The 18,546-nt window shown below is 51.1% G+C and overlaps 1 protein-coding gene across 2 annotated transcripts in view; it reads right to left on the reverse strand.

Moving 5' to 3' along the window:
• The window catches only part of PHIP (PHIP subunit of CUL4-Ring ligase complex), a 2,061,705-nt gene that overhangs the window by 224,191 nt on the left and 1,818,968 nt on the right, over positions 1–18,546 (reverse strand). For both annotated transcript variants that reach the window (XM_078648101.1, XM_078648100.1), the window contains exon 39: positions 847–1,008. In XM_078648101.1, the coding sequence (XP_078504227.1) occupies positions 847–1,008 (162 nt within the window). The remainder of the gene's footprint in view (positions 1–846; positions 1,009–18,546) is intronic.

An 18,546-nucleotide genomic window follows, 5' to 3' on the forward strand; every position in this document is an offset into this window, starting at 1 on the left:
GTAAACCAAATATGCCAATCAGGGAGAATCAACTGTAATAACAATTTACACAGGGAGCACTTGCACGTTGACACTGATCAGCAGAGGCAAAGTGCCCAAAGCATCTAAGCCAGCAAAAACGAAATCCAGCACAGAATCAAAAATAAAGGAGGTAGAGGCAAAAAGTAAGGGCAAGCCATGCCAAAGATGCCAAGTCTAACATTGCCACTTTTTCAATGCCAGATGACTGCAGTAGCTGGAAGCTGCAGACCCTATTTCAATGTAATACATAGCACCATGACCCAATTAGTGCAGCAGCCCTTGAGGTAAAAGACCACCCAAACTCAGCTAGTGCCAAAGTTGAACTCGAGCTGGGAGATGAAAAAGAGGATGCTTAACAAGACCAGGGTACAATGAATGATGCTCTCAGTGTGAGCACACAGAGGCACAGAGGAACCTTTGAGGTAGAGCAGTGATTGCTCCACAGGAAGCAAATGTAGGAAGTATAAAGGCACTAAAAAGATCCACATGGACCTCATTCAAGCCGGGGTGGGAAATGTCACCTCAGGCTTAGGCTGCAATTTTTCCAACCCAATCCAAAAACTCCATACTAGTTCTATACAGATTTTTGTTTTTAACCAAGAGGACGAAGCGTAGTCATGGTTCTTGTGTTTCTTTCTCCTTGAGTAGTGATATTAATTTTCTTCGACTTGTAAGTGCTCTGGGGTGAAACATGGCACTTTTTGGAGGGAAACACACTTTGCTCCCTTCGCCTAATGGCAAAAGGCCCAGAAAAGATACAGTGACATATCTGCCACATATCTGTCAATTGTTTTTATACTTCTTTGAAAAGAAAAATTACCTTACCTTGCTTATTGCTTAAACACATCTTCACTTTATGTTTGATTTGCTTTTCTTTCACTGGATTCTCTCGAGATACGTTATTTCTGGTGCTTGAGGTAGAGATTCCTGTCATGGGGTTACTTGGCACTCTTATGTTCTTGAACTGTTTAAAAGAACTTTCCAGCACTATAACAAAACATAAGATATACATGTAAGATATGCCTACCAGGGGAAACATCCTTTACACTGCGGATGTTTCAACGCAGTGCTGTTACGACGCGTCCTTTACAACGCAAGTCGTAACCACGACTTGCGCTGGAGGGCGCTACAGGATTAAGAATAGTATATTTACTATTCCAACACCTTCCCTAGTGTCCACGGGGACTGGTGTTAGAATAGTAAATTATACTATTCTCGATCCGCACCCCCAACGCAAGTCGTTGTCACGACTTGCGTTGTAAAAGACGCGTTGTAACAGCACGCGTCGTACCGTCATACACCCGCCTACCAGAGGACAAAACTGACAAACTGAAGAAAACATTACTTACCTTTGGTAGTCAACTTTCTGGTAGATATATACCAGAGGAATCCTCACTTGTTGAATATCTCAAGGAGTCAGACTGGATTAGTGAACTTTTTCCTAGCTTTCCCGAGCTGGTAGGGGGCACTGGCTCAATTTAGGCACTTGTAGTTCTAGAGGCACTCCTATGTTTTGAAACCACGTGATGACCTTTGACTACCGTGATTTTAATTGTCTTTTGCTGTTTTTCCTTATCCTAGCCTGAATGTACGACATCATTTTTCCCTGCATGTGCTTTTTTCCTTAAAGATGTATTTTGTGTAATCTTGTAGTTTTAAAGCACATGAGCTTTCAGAGTAGAACAGCCTTCCTAGGAAAACAACGTATGGGATGTGTATTTGGAAGCATGGAGAGGTGTGGAATGTACTTCTTGGTCTTGAAGTGCTGTGTTAGGAGCAGTGGTGCTCAAATGTGCATTACGTTGTACATTGGGAGATGAAGTGTATGATGTTATAGGTAGTGTTGCACAAATGTGCACTGTGTTGTACATTGGGAAGTATTATGAAGTTCTTACTATTGGCTTTGACATGCCCTCATGTCATATTAAATTCTGACCGTCCTGCATGAGCTTTTTGCGCACACAAGCAGGCCCCCTGATTACTCAAGTTGTTTAGGTTATTCACGTTCAAGGTTGTTTTGTTGACTGTACTGCCAGAGACTTTCATAAGCTTCGTTAAGATAAAGGCTGGCACCCATAAGAATGCAGAAGAAACGTGAGAACTCCTTTGCCTTTGCAATGCTTGCATGGAAAGTGGCCAATTCCAGTACGTTTTCTCGGCATATAGGAAGGTCTCTCAGAACCTCTAGTGTGTTTTGAGACTATAAAGCTGGTTTGTTGACTTGGATACTGGGATTTGAGCCTGAACGGTGGATGCGTCTTAAGTGCAGGAATCAAGTCGCTGAGTCTCTTGACCACGCTCTGAATCTCCTGCTCTGGAGTGGGCCAGGATGATGATGATTGCCCTTATGATATTCATTTGAGTTTTCTTCGTTGAGTATTGACACACAAGTTACTTACCTTCGGTAACGATATATCTGTAAGAAACAGTAGTTAGTGTTAGAATCCTTACTTTAGAATATCCTCAGGCGTCAGGCTGGATCCGGAAGGTTTTCGTCAGCAGTGAAAGTAGTGTGGCTCACTGGTTAGAGGCGGCAGACCCGAGAGCAGAGGACGGCCCGGGACCAGGGTTCGATTCCCGGCGCGGCAGGTTTCTGGACCAGGGTCAGCGGACTCGATAATTCTCTCGCCTCGGTGCCCACTCTGATCAGCGTTCACACTCGGCAACTCTGGGCATTAGCTTGCCTCATCTTCACTAACGGCCCCACCAGACCGCCGGGGATGCCTGGTCTCACCCTGGAGATACCCATTAAGGGACCATCTCTCAGGGAAGCCAGGAAGGGTTTCGCAGCGGTCGAAGCGCCTTGGGACCCTACGGGTAAGTAGTGCGCTATATAAATGCCTATACATACATACATACATACCCATGCGCGTCGGTAGGCGCCATCTGCGGCTCCCCATCCGTCGTCGGCATCGCCGGGATGACGTCTGAGTACTTAGACCCTGCTCTCGCACGCTGACGTCAGTTCTGTACATAGCTTTCCGCGCCAGGAATGCAGAGCCAAGATAGAAACCGACACTGGTGCCATAAAACTTGGGCCCCGAAAGGGATGTCCTTAACACTAGATGGGTTCGCAGAACGGGGAGGATGGGTTGGGCAGTAAAGAATCTAACACTAACTACTGTTTCTCACAGATATATCTTTATCGAAGGTAAGTAACTTGCGCATCTGAAAGAAACAGGTTAGTGTTAGATTCCTTACCTTAGAATAGATACCCCAGCAATGGTGGGTCTGCGAATCAAGATCACACCAAAAGTCCTGGAGAACGGAACGGCCAAAAAAGACATCTCACTTAGTAGTGCTAAGCAAAGGTGTGCAGTGAGGCCCACGTAGCTGCCTGACAGATGTCCTGCAAGGGCACTACCCGACCCAGGGGAGTAGTAGCCGTCGTGGCCCGAGTGGTATGGGCGCGTAGCCCCACAGGAGGCTCCTTTTTCACCAAGTAGTAGTAAACCTTGATGCACAAAATGACCCACCGAGAGATGGTTCGCTTGTGCACCACCTGTCCATTGTTAGCGCCCACGTAACCAACAAGGAGCTGGTCGTCCACCCGGAACTGGCGTGTGTGGTCTAGCTAGAAGGAGAGCGCACGTGTTGGGTCCAGATGGTGTTGCCTCTCTTCCTCTTTCGAGGGATGCGGAGGCGGAAAGAAGGTGGGCAAGGTGATGGACTGCCCGATATGAAAGGCTGTAACCACCTTGGGCAGGAAAGGACGAGTCCTCAGAACAACCTTGTCCGGATGGACAGAGAGTAAAGGAGGTTTAGAAGATAGAGCCTGGAGCTCACTCACTCTCCTGGCCGAGGTGATGGCAACCAGGAATCAGTTGTTTTTTTTAAAACTTTTTATTAACTGCGTAGAAAAAGACAGTGGTGTACATCACATTTTAACCATTTTACGCATTTTCGTACCAGACAAGATCAAGGCATAGCACATGAATCACAAATACAAGGTCTACAATGAGTAAAATTACATCATTTATGCAACCTTTCGAGTGGTTCGTCAACTCTGGACGTCGTTGGGGGTTCGCAGATATGTCCCCTGTACTCATTCCAGTTGGACCAGACACCAACCCTTTTCTGTGGGAAGCCCCTCGTCACGTAGACTGTCTTTTCATGGAGCATGCACCAGTCCATGTCTTTTTTCCATGGACCAATCTTTGGAGGCATACCAGCCCCCCAGAGTCTAGCTACATTACGCTTTGCAATCACAAATCCAAGTGTAGCCCATGTTCTACCCCGTGTAGATAGATCGGTGGGTTCCCATATATTCAGCAGGCATCGTTTCGCCTCCCGGAATGCAGTTTTAAGAGTCAGGAGACGTAGAGGACAGATATGAAGTGGCTCAAAGGGAGCGCACATCAGATACGTAAGTACAAGGTTCAAGTCCTACTGAGGCATCACGAAAGAAACCGTAGGAAACGTGTGTGATGCCTTTCAATAATCTATTTACAACAGGGGACTTGAAAAGAGAAGGCTGTTCAGGAAGCTTTAAGAAGGCAGAAATGGCCGAGAGCTAGCCTTTGATAGTGCCCAGAGCAGAGCCCTGCTGGGCAAGAGAAAGAAGAAAGAGGAGAACCTCTGAAAGGGGGGCAGAGAGTGGATCCACAGCCTTTGCTGTGCACCATGCCACAAATTTGTTCCACCTGCAGGCGTATACCGATTTTGTGGAGGGACGCCTGGCTGCCAGAATCACATCACAGACTTCAGGAGGCGAGTCAAATGGCCTCAACGGTCGCCGCTTAATCTCCACGCATGAAGGTGGATGCTGGACAGGTTTGGGTGCAGGACCGTCCCCTGCTGCTGCGACAGAAGGTCCTCCTGAAGAGGCAGACGAATTGGAGGATCAACTGACATGCTGAGTAGCTCGGGATACCAGTCCAGAGCCACAACGATGACTTGGGCCCGGTCTCGCCAGATCTTCTTCAGCACTCTGGGAAGAAGTGGGAAAGGCGGAAAGGCGTACAACAGACTGCAGCTCCACTCACAACGAAAAGCGTCTCAGAGCGAGTGCCGCCTTGGAAATTCCAACGCGCAGAAATGATGACATTGCGCATTCTCTTTGGTGGCGCATAGATCAAACCAAGGCTCTCCCCACTGCCGAAAGAGACCTTGCGCCAAGTCTGAGTTCAGACGCCATTCGTGATCCATCATGCACCAGTGGCTGAGTTTGTCCGCCCTGGCGTTCAGGAAACCTGCCAGGTGTTGAACCACCAGGGTGATGCCCTGGTGTTCCAGCCATGTCCAGAGGAGCAGAGCCTCCTGACAAAGGGTCCACAACCCCACCCAGCCTTGTTTTTTGCAGTACCAGATGTTGGTGGTGTTGTCCATTGAACACCTGCACTCCACTTCCCCGGAAAGAGGGAAGGAATGCCTTCAGTGCAAGACGGATCGCCCACAGCTCCAGAAGGTTGATATGGAGCCGGTATTCCGCCAGAGACCAGAGGCCTCTAATCTCCGCCTCTCTCACATGGGCCCCCCATCCCAGGAGGGACGCATCCGTCACTACAACGTGCTCCAGTTGGGGCAGGGAGAGGGATCTGCCGCTGACCCAATCGCGGTTCATGAGCCACCACTGCAACTGACTCGCAGTACCCTCCGAAATCAGGACATGGTCGGACAGGTTGCCCTGATGCTGTGCCCACTGAAACTTCAGGTCCCACTGCAGAGCCCGCCTCCGCCACCTGGCGTGATGCACCAGAAGGATGCAGGAGGCCATCAGCCCCAGGAGCGGCAGCGTCAACCTGACCGAAACTTGGGATAAAGGCTGAAAGATCGAAATCAGAGCCTGAATATCCCGAACCCGCTGTTCGGGGGGGATAAACCCGAAACTGTGCAGAGTCCAGAACTGCTCCGATGAAATGGAGATTTTGAGAGGGGCACATGTGCGACTTCGGCACGTTGATGGAGAACCCCAGCGAGTGCAGGAGGTCGGCCGTAGTCTGGAGGTGGGAGACGACTGTCTGGGGCGAGCCCGCCTTCAACAACCAGTCGTCGAGATAGGGGAAGACTGAAACCCCTGATCTGCGCAGATGAGCTGCGACCACCGCCATTACTTTCGTTAACACCCGAGGGGCGCTGGTAATGCCGAAGGGGAGCACGGTAAACTGAAAGTGCTTGTGGCCTACCGTGAACCGCAGGTAGCGCCGGGGATATCAAAATATGCGTCCTGCAACTCCAATGCTACCCTCCAGTCTCCAGGGTCTAGGGCAGCTAGGACCTGAGCTAAAGTCAGCATCTTGAACTTCTCCTTCCGGAGGAAGCCGTTGACGCTCCGGAGGTCCAAGATAAGGTGCAGACCCCCTTTGCCCTTCTTGGGTACCAGAAAGTAGTGGGAGTAGCAACCACGTCCTACTTCTGGCCCAGGAACGCGCTCGATGGCCCCCTTGGCCAGAGGGCCGTAACTTCCTCCTGCAGAAGTTGCAAGTGATCCCCCGACATGCGGTGGTACTGCGTTGGCATGGCTGGAGGGGTCGCCTCAAAGGGGAGAGAGTAGCCCCTTCGGACAATTTGCAGCACCCACTGGTCCGACGTGATGGAGCGGCAGTGGAGGAGGTGATGGCGGACCCTGTCCCCCACTGGCGTCGAATGGGCGTAAAGCTCAGACAAGGAAGGCTTTGAGGCAGATGCTGTGGGAGCGGATGTGGACTGACCTTGCCTCTGTCCCCCAGCGCCGCCATGGCGGTTACCACGTCCGAGGCCGCATTGAGGCTGGTTCTGTGGCCTGTGGCTGGCAGGACGTATGGGGGTGCCCCTTCCTTGGCCACAAAAGGGGTGAAAAGCAGAAGTTTGCTGGCGCTGGCCAGACAGGCCCAAGGACTTGGCCGTAGCCCTGGAGTCCTTGAAACGCTCCAGCGCACTGTCCGCCTTGTCGCCAAAGAGGCGATGGCCATCAAAGGGCATGTCCATAAGGGTGGCTTGGTCGGTAATGCGGTCTGGAAGGTAGAGGCCTGGATCACCAGGCTCTCGGGTGGGGTTAACAGATAGGAAGCTGCGGTCGACCAGAGCCGGGCGGTGGCGTCGGGCCACGTTCCGATCCACGGGAAGGCCAGTAGAGGGCTTGGACCAGGTGCCCACTAGAACGTAAGTGAGGGCTTAGTTAAACGGCAGGAGAAGCTCCGAGGAGCTTGCCTGCGGTTGTAGCACCTCAGTGAGGAGGTTAGTCCTCACGGCCGTGACAGAGAGCTCAAGAGCCAAGGCCTTGGCTGCCCTAGTCAACACCACACTGTAAGCAACCCCCTCCTCCGTAGCCACGGTAGAAGGGGAGACAAATCCAGTGTCGGGCGAAGTGTCCAGTCCTCTGGCCTCCCCCAGCTCGTCTGCCCAGTCCTGGCTCAACTGGCACTGCAGTGCCAGAGAGGGACATCAGACCCCTCCCAGTCCCCCTAGTCATCCATCTCCTGGTAGTCAGGAACTAATGATGGAGCCGGGTCGTCAGTAAAGGGCTCACCGCTCGGCGTCGAAGATGACGCCGGTCCGCTCCGGATCCAGACCTGGAACCGGGTACGTCGCGTCCGGGGCGACAACCTAGGTGACGGCGCCAGTGGAAGGGTCGTAAGGTCGACCGGCATCGTCACGGATCCAGGCCTGGATCCTGAGAAGCCTTGCGGCGTCGGGATCGGAGTCGTAAACTGTGCCAGGGGCTGAAGCACCCGACGGCGCCCTCCTCCGTAGCCAAGGAGGGAGGAGAGACGAATCCAGTGTCAGGCGAAGTGTCCAGACCAATGGCCTCCCCTAGCTCGTCTGCCCAGTCCTGGCTCAACTGGCACTTTAGTGCTAGAGGGTCCTCAGAGCCCTCCCAGTCGTCATCCATCTGATGATCAGGAAAAAATTATGGAGCTGGGTTGTCAGTGAAGGGCACACCGCTCGGCGTCTAAGATGGCGCCGGTCCGACGCCGGATCCAGACCGGGGCTGGTACCGGGGACGTCGCTGTAGGAGAGTAGGGTCTGCTTCCGATTGTCACCCCCACTTTTTGCTTCACTGGTTTTCGACTTAATGTGGCTGTGGGCCTGCTAATCAGACCCACAGCCCTGCTGTTCTCTCTCTAAATTCACACCATGTACTTTAGGTACATCACCAATTGGGATTTGGGTCACTCTTATGCGTCCCTGTACAGTGTACTATAGGTACCCAGGGCATAGGTGCACCAAAGGCCTACCAGGGGCTGCAGCATATTTTTTACCACCCCTGGCTGGCCATCCAAACTGACACAACTGGCTGATCACTCAGCTGGGGCAAGGTCGTGTAATCACCCTTTGCTTCGATATAGTAGTCCTATATCTAACCTTATATCTAGACACATATACACATATAAGTCACTCCTATGGCAGGCCTTAACAATCCTGAAGGCAGAGTGCTTGGTTTTATGTGAATGGTGCTCTAGCATGAGCTGAGCCTGTCTGCAGCTTTCGGAACCATGTCCTTATAGCTGTTCTAGGGTATTGCCATACCATATACTCTTAAGTGCATTATGAACCTCGCGGTCAGATTCTAACTTTGGTTTGGCTTTATCAAAACATGTTGTGTAAGGTGTCATATGCTTTAGAATACTACCCCCTCACCAGTTCTGGCGACTGGGGTAGCATTCCACCCTTCTAGAGGGAGAAGACATGTTACTTCCATTAATCCCGGTTAAAGTTAACCAGCGCCTCAGCATCACAAAATGGATGCTGCTGCCACAGACACAAGTCGGACCTTCTGCTGCTGGGAGTCCTTCCAGCGAGGAAGGCTTGGATAATAGGTTTCCTGTCACAGGGAGGTGCTAGCACCACCCCAGACAGGCTATAGTGTATTGGGGCAGGGAGGGCTGAATGAAATAAGACACTGCCTGGGGCACACAAGGTGTCCCATGCATAGTCCAGTTCAAACCGGTGCTGGGGCACTCCAGCCCCAGCTCTGGCGTGAAACTGGACAAAAGGAAAGGGGTGTAACCACCCCCTTCCTGGGTCCCACCCATAGGAGGGACCTAGAAAGTAATCCAGCATCTTTTAGTTGCATAAAGGTAGGAGCTGAACCCCAGGACTTTAGATTTGATCTTGAACTGAAACTTGAAACGAAACTCTGGACCTTCGACGTTCTGCTGAAGCTGAAGACTGAAGAATCTCCCTTGAGGCCAAGGAGTGACCACCCTGGGCAACCAGGCACCATCCAGCAAATCAACGGCTTGCTTTGTCAACGCTCCTGCCGGGACCCGAGTACAGAGCCTGACAAGACCCAGACTTCCAGACCTCTCAGACCCTCTCTTCACATCTGCAGCATAGCGGAGATCCGTGGAGGCTACGAGACACGTGGACCGGACATCTTGAAAAGTCCACGACTTGCTAACTGTGCAGCTCCTGAGGTATCCTCGAAGCTGTGCACTGGGGATTGAGAAGCCCCGAATCCGAGCTCCACCTGCACCGAAGATCAGCCCTCCACGAGTTCTGCGTGGGGCCCTTCTGCTTGTGTTCTGCTCGACGCGTTGTCTGGTTGCTGGCCCGTTGGCTAGTAGCCTCTGTGACGACGATCCTTTTGAATCAACTCGCTGGTCTGGTTGCTCCAGACTGGCCCTTGCCTCCCTGCAAAGGTGAAGCACCTCAGACCTTGCTGGTCTGCATCAGAAGCCTTCTTTGAATCCTGCGTGGGTTGCCTTTGCCAAGGCTTGTTGACTCCAATCCGGCAGTCGACCCCTCCATCTGCGAGAACCTTCGTGGGACAGCTCCTCTCCAGCATCTGGTCATCCTCGACGCCTCCTGGTCCGCGTGGCTGAAGAAACCAGCTTCACGACAGCACCTGATTGCTCCTCGACGTCGTCTGGTTCCTTCCTCGATCCACCCGGACATCTTCCTCCTGGTCGCCTGCAGCATCTTTTTTCCAGGTCTCCATAGGCTTCAATGGCGAAACCCGACACATCTTCACACCTATGCACCCGCTTCCTGTGGGTGAGGTAACGGGAGTACTTCGGTACTCCCAAGGGTATTGACTATCCAAGTGTCTAGGTTTTTAGTTGTTTCCTCCTAGCTAAACCGGAAGTGTCCTAAATCCTTCTAAATCTAACTTCTAAGTTCCCATTGACTCTGCATTGACTCACGTGTGTCTGTGTAAAGACACTGCACCCGTCGCCTGTGGGCCTCCTACTCCTAAACTATTGTTCAGATAGTGTAGCCCCAGCGATTCCATAGGCCTTTCCTTTTCTCGTGACGTGGTACTTATACCACTTTCTTAATATATGGTTTGCTTCGCCCCTAGGGCCCAACCGTAAATTGTGCAACTTAACGTATTCTGACTAAGTATCTTGTTATGTGCTTTGGCCTCTGATCTCATAAAGAGTTCAGAGGAGTGTGTTAGTAAATAAATACATATACATTTTATATATATCCTGTGTGGTGTCCTTTCATTTGATATTCACGGGGTTGTGTAGGAGAGTGGGGTCTGCAATCCTATGGTCACCCCAGATTTTTGCTTTTTGCTTCACTGGTTTACGACTTTCCCTGGCTGTGGGCCTGCTAATCAGACCCCCAGCCTAGCTGTTCTCTCTCTAAATTGACAACCATGTACTTTACGTGCATATACCAATTGGTACTGGGCCACCTTATCAGTCCCTGTACAGTGTACCTTAGGTACCCAGGGCATAGGTGTACCCAGGGCCTACCAGGGGCTGAAGCATGTATTATGCCACCCCTGGCTGGCCATCTAAACAGACACAACTGGCTGCACGACAGCTGGGGCAAGGTGGTGTAATCACCCTTCGCTGTAGATATAGTATACCTATATCTAACCCTAAAATGGACACATATATTCCTATCAGTCACACCTATGGCAGGCCTTATCAATCCTGAAGGCGGAGTGCTTGAAATTATGTGAGATGGTGCTCTGGCATGAGCTGAGCCCGTCTGCAGCTTGCGGAACCAAGTCCTTATAGCTGTTCCATGATAACGCTATACAATATACTCTTAAGTGCATTATAATCCTCGCGGTTAAATGCTAACTTTGGTATAGCATTATCAAAACATGTCGAGTAAGGTGTCATACGAATTGGAATACTACCCCCTCGCCAATTCTGGCGACTGGGGTAGCATTCCACCCTTCTAGAGGGACACGACATGTATGTAACTGTAAACCCTGGTTAAAGTTAACTCGAGCCTTGGCATCACAAAATGGATGCTGCCACCACAGACACAAGTCTGACCTCCTGCTGCTGGGAGTCCTTCCAGCGAGGGAGGCCTGGACAAAGGGTTTCCTGCCTTGGGAGGTGCTAGCTCCACCCTAGACAGGATTTTGTGTATTGAGGTAGGGAGGCCTGAAAGGAATGAGACATGCCTGGGGCACACAAGGTGCCCTGTGCATACACCGGTTCAAACCAGTTGCTGGGGCACTCCAGTCCCAGCTCTGGCGCGAAACCGGACAAAGGATAGAGGGTGTAACCACCCCCCTTCCTGGTCCCACCCAGGGGAGGGACCTAGTCACCAGTACAGCCCCCTTTAGCAGCATAAAGGTAGGAGCTGGTCCCATTCCAAATTAGATTAATCCTGAACTACTCTACAAGAAGAAACTCTGGACTTCGACGCTCTGCTCCACAGAAGACTGAAGAAATCTCCCTTGTGGGCAAGGAGTGTCCACCCTGCAACTGCAGGCACCATCAAGCGTCCAGCGGCTTCACTTTGTCGTCTTCCCTCGAGCATCCAGACTTCAGAGCCCGACGAGACCCGGATTCCCAGACCTCTCCGGCCTCAACTCACATCTGCAGCACAGCTAAGACCCGTGGGTGCGACGAGACACGTGGGACCGGCCATCTTGAAAGAAACTGCACTTCGCTTCCAGCACGACTCCCGAGGTAACCTCGACCCAGTGCTTTGGGGATTGAGAAGCCCAGCCCCGAGCAGCTCCTGCACCGAAGATCAGCCCTCCAGTTTCCACGAGATCTGCGTGGGGCCCTTCTGCTTGTATGCTGCTCGACGTGTTGTCTGGTCACTTGCCGGCTGGCTAGTGGCCTCCTAGACGACGAACCTTGAAATCTTCACAGCTGGTCTGGTTGCTCCAGACTGGTCCTTGCTCCCTTCCAAAAGAGGGGCACGCCGGACTCTCCTAGTCCGCACCAGACGCCTTTTCCACTCACCGCGTGGGTTGCCTTTGCCAAGGCCTGTTGACGCCGAATCCGGAACAGACACCGCCGACAGCGAGAGCCTGCGTGGGACAGCTCGTGCCTCCATCCTGGTCATCGAAGACACCTCCTGGTCCATGTGGCTGCAGAGTCAAGAGTCCACTCTTCACTTGATCGCGACGACGACATCTGGTTCCTTCCTGGTTCCACTCCAGTCACTGGCTAGTGACTTTGAACATTGTCCCCTCTGCTTTCAGGTCTTCAGTATCTCTGATCCACCCTTGGATCACACCGGACATCTTCCTCCTGGTCGCCTGCAGAATCTTTTCCTCCATGCTCCATAGACTTCAACGCCGGAACCCGACACGACTTTGCACCTATGCACCCGCAGCCCGTGGGTGAGGTAACAAGAGCATTTCGGTGCTCAAGGGTAGATTGACTCTCCTAGTGTCCAGTTCCACAGTCGTTTTAGTCCTAACTAGTCAGGATTGTCCGTACTCACCTTTTTCTTGAACTGTACTGTCCATAAACGTTGTTACGCATCTCGCGTGTGAGTTCACACTCTGCACACGCGTCCCGTGGGCCTCCTATTACTTACCTAGAGTTAGGGTAGCGTGGTCCCAACGATCCTACAGCCTCTGGACAGCTCCATTCCTTCTATCGATTTCCTTATACCATTTACTTAGTATATGGTTTGCCGTGCCCCTAGGGCACCATTGTAATTTTGTGCAACTTATCGTATTTTTCCAAAGAGATTGTCATGTGCTTAGCCCTCTGATCTCATAAAGAGTTCAGAGGTGTTTGGTATTAATAAATATACTGTTTATTTTCATAACAACCTGTGTGGTGTCCTTTCATCTGGTATTCAAGGGGTTATATTGTGGTAAAACAGCTGGCTTCACATGCCAAAAGAGTTTAGCCTAAGACTGCTTTGTCCATGCTACCATTAGGATAGCTGGTCTACAAGGTTGACTTACAACCAATCACCATAAGAGTTGTTTGGACTGATACAAGGTGATCACTAGAACTAGTGAGCATCATATAGCAGGCCAACTTCTCACAGGTTGCATATGGTAAAACAGCTGGCTTTACACGCCCTCAAGAGTCTTTTAGCCTAAGACTGTTCTGTCCACGCTACCACTAGGATAGCTGGTCTCAAAGGTTGACTTACAACCATCACCATAAGGGTTGTTTGGACTGGTGCAAGGTGATCACTAGAATAGTGATCATCATATACCAGGCCAACTTCTCACATTCCTCATCCACGCTGACTGCTGCTTCAACACCCAAGCATTCGGCGCCGAAGACTGGCACCCGCTCATCGACGTCAAAACCGCAATCGGAGCAGAGTAAAAAAACTGCCTAAAGGTCCCGACTCCCATGCTTCGGAGCCAAAAAAAAAACCCTGAACCGAAAAAACACTTTCAGGTTAAGGACATTTCAAATGGTCACAGTTATAAGCCGAAAGGCCCTAGACCAGCTACCGAGCCGGTGCTGACAAAACCTCAGGAACCGAGAACTTCGACACCGAAGGATCTACCCTCCACAGAAGAGCTTTTGTGTGGTGAAGGACTGTGGTAAAACTCAGTCGCTGGCATCCAATCAGGCGTCCGTGTTTAATAATGAGATTTGCCCGAAGTTGATTGAACTATGTCCGCCGACACTTTACAAAGTCGTGAGGCGGCAGCTTGCGACATGTTTATCTGAAAGAAACACGTTAGTGTTAGATTCCTTACCTTCGAATATCCCCAGGCGTCAGACTGGATCCAGAAAGTTTTCGTCAGCACTACCCCTGCGCGTCGCTAGGCGTCGTCTGTGGCTCCGCGTCCGTCATCGGCGTCGTGATCACCGGGATGACGTTGTCGGAGTACTTAGACGCCGCCCTCGCGCGCGGACATCAGTTCTTCTTTTTTCCAAGCAAGCGCAGATCCGGGAAGAGCAGTACTCAGTCATTTTTTTACTAACTTTTTTGATCACTTTTCGAGTCGACCCTCGACTCGCGGTGCCGCTAGGGATGCCTGGTTTCAAACCTTGCGAGGACTGTCACCGCTTGATGTCGTTGACGGACCCCCACCGTCGGTGCCTTTACTGTCTCGGGGCCGACCATGATGACAAGTCGTGCCCCGACTGCCAGGCCTTGACCTCAAAGGCTAGACGGAGCGGTCCCGTAAGCTGCTCGAGCTCCGGCAGTCGGCTCTGCGCCGTTCGAGGTCCTGGTTGAGGAGGAAGTCGAGGGACCGGTCGCGGAACCGCGGTCATCGCCGCTCGAAGAGTCGACACCACTCGTCGGGTTCAAAGTCCTCAAGTAAGTCGAGGCATTCGAAAAAGAAGTCGAAGAGGCGTCATCACGCTTCCAACGACGCTCGCGCGACGTGGTTGGGACGACACCGCTGGAGCAGCAAGTGCCGCATCCAGCTCCACACCCGATGGTCCCTGGGCTGCACGCGACGCCGGAGGAGATACGTGACTTCCACGTGGCCATGAGGACTCACTTCCCTCCCACGGACCCTGTCGAGGTGCCCCGTGGGTCTGTCTGGGAGCCCTAGCAGGCCGTCAGGTGCTTCGGCCCTGGTGCCGTCGGGTGCTTCGGCCCCAGCGCCGTCGTCGACTCCGGTCCCGACGCCGCAGGGCTCCATAGGATGCAGGCCTGGATCTGGGTCGACGCCAGTTGACCTTATGACTCCTCCGCTGGCGCCGAACCCAAAGGGGTCGCTCCCGGCGCCGTCTCAGTACGATTTCGTCCCCAGTCTCAGCCCCGGTCCTGGTCGTGCGTTGATGGGTGGGCAATTCACCTATGACCCGGCTCCATCTTTTTTTCCTGACTATCAGGAGATGGATGACGAGGACGACTGGGAGGGGGTCTGAGGACCCTCTAGCACTACAGTGCCAGTTGAGCCAGGACTGGGCAGACCAGCTAGGGGAGGCCATTGGTCTGGACCCTTCGCCTGACACTGGATTAGTCTCTCCTCCCTCCTTGGCTACGGAGGAGGGGGTGCCGTCGGGTGCTTCAGCCCGGCGTCGTTGACGACTCCGATCCTGACGCCGCAGGGCTCCATAGATGTCCAATGGCGGAAATAAACAATCTGAGGATGGAGCCGATGCCCATGCTCAATGTGGTCCAAAGGAGGAGTCACCAAAGAACTTTTCAGGACAAAAAAAACTGCAAACATCCAGGCCCAACACAAGGTGGCGATCTATGCACAGTGTGCAATCTGCAGCTGATATGCCTCGAACTGTACATTTTCCTGTTACAATCCTGAAAGGTCTTGAATCCTGATTTTCTTGGAGGGCGACATCCATAGTGCTACACTCGAAGGAGGGATGAGCTCTGGGTCAGTTTCGAAGAATGTGGAAAAAGGAGAACTGATGTCAGGGTGGCAAGGCTGGCACTATATTGCTGCTGTAACATCCCCCTGGTGTTGTTTTTGGCACTGAAAGTGAACCAGTGCTCTCTACTGGCAAGGGAGAGCTTTGGAAAAGTTTACAGAGTCGCTATGGCTCCTGGTGATATTCAACAGGTGAAGGAATCTGCAGGTAAAAGTATCCATCAAAAGTAAAATGTATTAACACATTAAATACTTGCCTTCAATAATACACAGCTAACAATCTGTATATATGACAATGAGCTATTCAATATGGCTTCGGCTTTTTTAGGAAAATGAACAGTGTTACCTGACATTTTATGAAATTACTTTATCAAAGGTGATGTGCAAAAATGGATAAATATTTCTTTACAATGACTAGAGTGTAGGCGTTGTCCTACTGGTACTATATGGTTAAAGCACTACAGAGCAGTGGGAAACAAACATATTTTGACAAAGGTTACATTAAGAGCATTACCCATCTAGTACGCCCACATTTGAGTGACACAAGTATATATACAGGTGGATAGAGCGATAGACAGGGCGTTGTTTGATAGCAAGCAGTTGGAGTTGAGGTTAGAAAACATCCACCCTATGGGTAACAAGTAACCATAAAAATAACGTTATGTTCTGGCTTCTTCCCATTATTATTATGGTTAGAATCTACATTAACAACAATCAGAAGAATGACAATTGAAGTGGGCAGTGTTGTCCCAGGCAAACAGTTCTGAAAAAACACTGGAACAATGAGCACTGCTTTTGAAAACTAGCTCTTTCTATGCAATGCCTGCAGAATGCAGGCAGAGTAGACTATGAAGCAGCCTTTCACTGCATTCTGAGAGGCCAAGTTCATGGTCCATAAGAGTCCAAAGGACATTGATGCATGTTAGATCAGTACCAGAATTTAAGGATAGTCAAATACGTTTCTTTCTCCCAAGTGTTTCCCAATTTACTCTTTAAAGACAGTTTCAGCTTTGAAGCTCGCCTTTGGACCCAACACCCATGTGGGTTCCTGCGAAAAGGGAGGTAACGACTCTCTCTAGTGCATGCCCCTATTGTTTCTTTTCCTGGGAGTCATTAGTGCGTCTCCCTAGCAGAGCAAAAAGCGGTTTCGGGTTAAAGCTCAATATGTAACAGTTAAAGGGCGCAGGAGATTGAAGACAACAAAGTAGCGACTTTGTAAAAGTTGCACACTGTAACTTGTTACATCAACTACAACTTGAGAATCAAGTCGGATTTAATGCAACGAGTTGTTTGATGCCTTGAAGTTCTAACTTTGGTCACAACATTCAGGAGATAGCACAGCTGAGGGGTGAGCATATAACCCTATACTCGCCAAATGGGTGACCAAGACACCACAGTAAAAATTTAATTTTTGAGTTTTTACAGACAGAACATATATGAAATACATGGTCTGCCCATTAAATATGCTGCACCCTGCCTGAGGGCACAGTAGACCTACCATTGATGTGACATTTGAGAGGGATATTTAACTTATTCACGGCTTTAAATGGCAAAGCAGGGCTAGCAGTTCCAAACTGCTCTTCCAGTCTACAATAGAAGACTAGGAGACTTGTTTTCCTTTGTCACACCCAGGGTGGCACAACCAGTGCTGCATTCCCTGGGGTGACTCTTTATCTTCCAGACCCTGGGTGCCATATGCACAAGTTACTACTTGTGTAACGATATATCTGTAAGAGTCATTACTTAGTGATAGATTCCTTACCTTAGAATATCCCCAGGCGTCAGACTGGATACGGAAAGTTTTTCTCGCTAGCAGTACCTCTGAGCATCAGTAGGCGTCGTCGTGCGGCTCCTCGCCCGTCGCTGGTGTCGTATGCGCCGAGATGACATCACGGAGACTACTTAGGAGCCACCCCTGCGCACTGACCTCAGTTCTGTACACGACTTTCCGCGCCAGGAAAGCAGAGCCATGCAAGAAACTGACCACTGGTGCCATGAAACTAGGGCCCTGAAAGGGTTGACCTTAACCCTAGAAATCAGTTCGCAGAACAGGGGGGATGGGTGGGACAGTAAGAAAATCTATCACGAACTAATATATCTTACAGATATATCGTTACACAAGTAGCAAGTTAGTGATAGATTCCTTACCTTAGAATAGATACCCCAGCAATACCAACCCCGGTGGTGGGTCTGCCAACAAGATTACACCAGAAAGTCACAGAGAACAGAACGGCCAAAGAAGCCGTCTCTCCGGACTTGACTGTCAAGGCAGTAATGCTTGGTAAACATGTGCAGAGAGGCCTACGTAGATGCCTGACAAATGTCCTGCAAGGGAACGCCGCGTCCCAAGGAAGTAGTGGCTGCCGTTGCCCTGGTGGAATGGGCACGCAGCCCCACAGGAGGCTCCTTCTTAGCCAACGAGTAACAGTCCTTGATGCAGAGAACGACCCACCGAGAGATGGTTCGTTTGTGCATGGCCCGACCTTTTTTGGCACCCACGTAGCCAACAAAGAGCTGGTCATCCGCAGAAAGGCCAAGATGGCTGAAAGATAACCTTTGATAGTGCCCAGAGCAGAGCCCCGCTGGGCCAAGGAAAGAAGGAACAGAAGAACCGGACCTCGGAAAGAGGGACAGAAAGGGGATCCACACTTTTAGCTGTGCACCATGCCACAAACTTGTTCCACCTGCAGGCGTACACTGTTTTAGTGGAGGGACGCCTGGCTGCCAGAATGACATCACAGACTTCGGGACGAAGATCGAAAGCTGTCAACCGTCGCCGCTAAATCTCCACGCATGGAGGTGGAGGCTGGGCAGGTTCGGGTGGAGGACCGTCCCCTGCTGCTACGACAGTAGATCCTCCCGAAGAGTCAGTCGGATCGGCATGCTGAGTAGCTCGGGATACCAGTATCTTCGTGCCCAATCCGGAGCCACAAGGATAACTTGGGCCCGGTCGCGCCAAATCTTCTTCAGCACTCTGAGCAGACGTGGTATAGGCGGAAATGCGTACAATAGACCGCAAATCCACTCGCAACGAAAAGCGTCGCGAGCGAGTGCTGCCTTGGAAATTCCAACACGCAGAACAGATGACATTGCGCGTACTCTTCGGTGGCAAATAGATCAAA

The sequence above is a fragment of the Lissotriton helveticus genome, chromosome 6, assembly GCF_964261635.1.
Source record: "Lissotriton helveticus chromosome 6, aLisHel1.1, whole genome shotgun sequence".
NCBI lineage: Eukaryota > Metazoa > Chordata > Amphibia > Caudata > Salamandridae > Lissotriton > Lissotriton helveticus.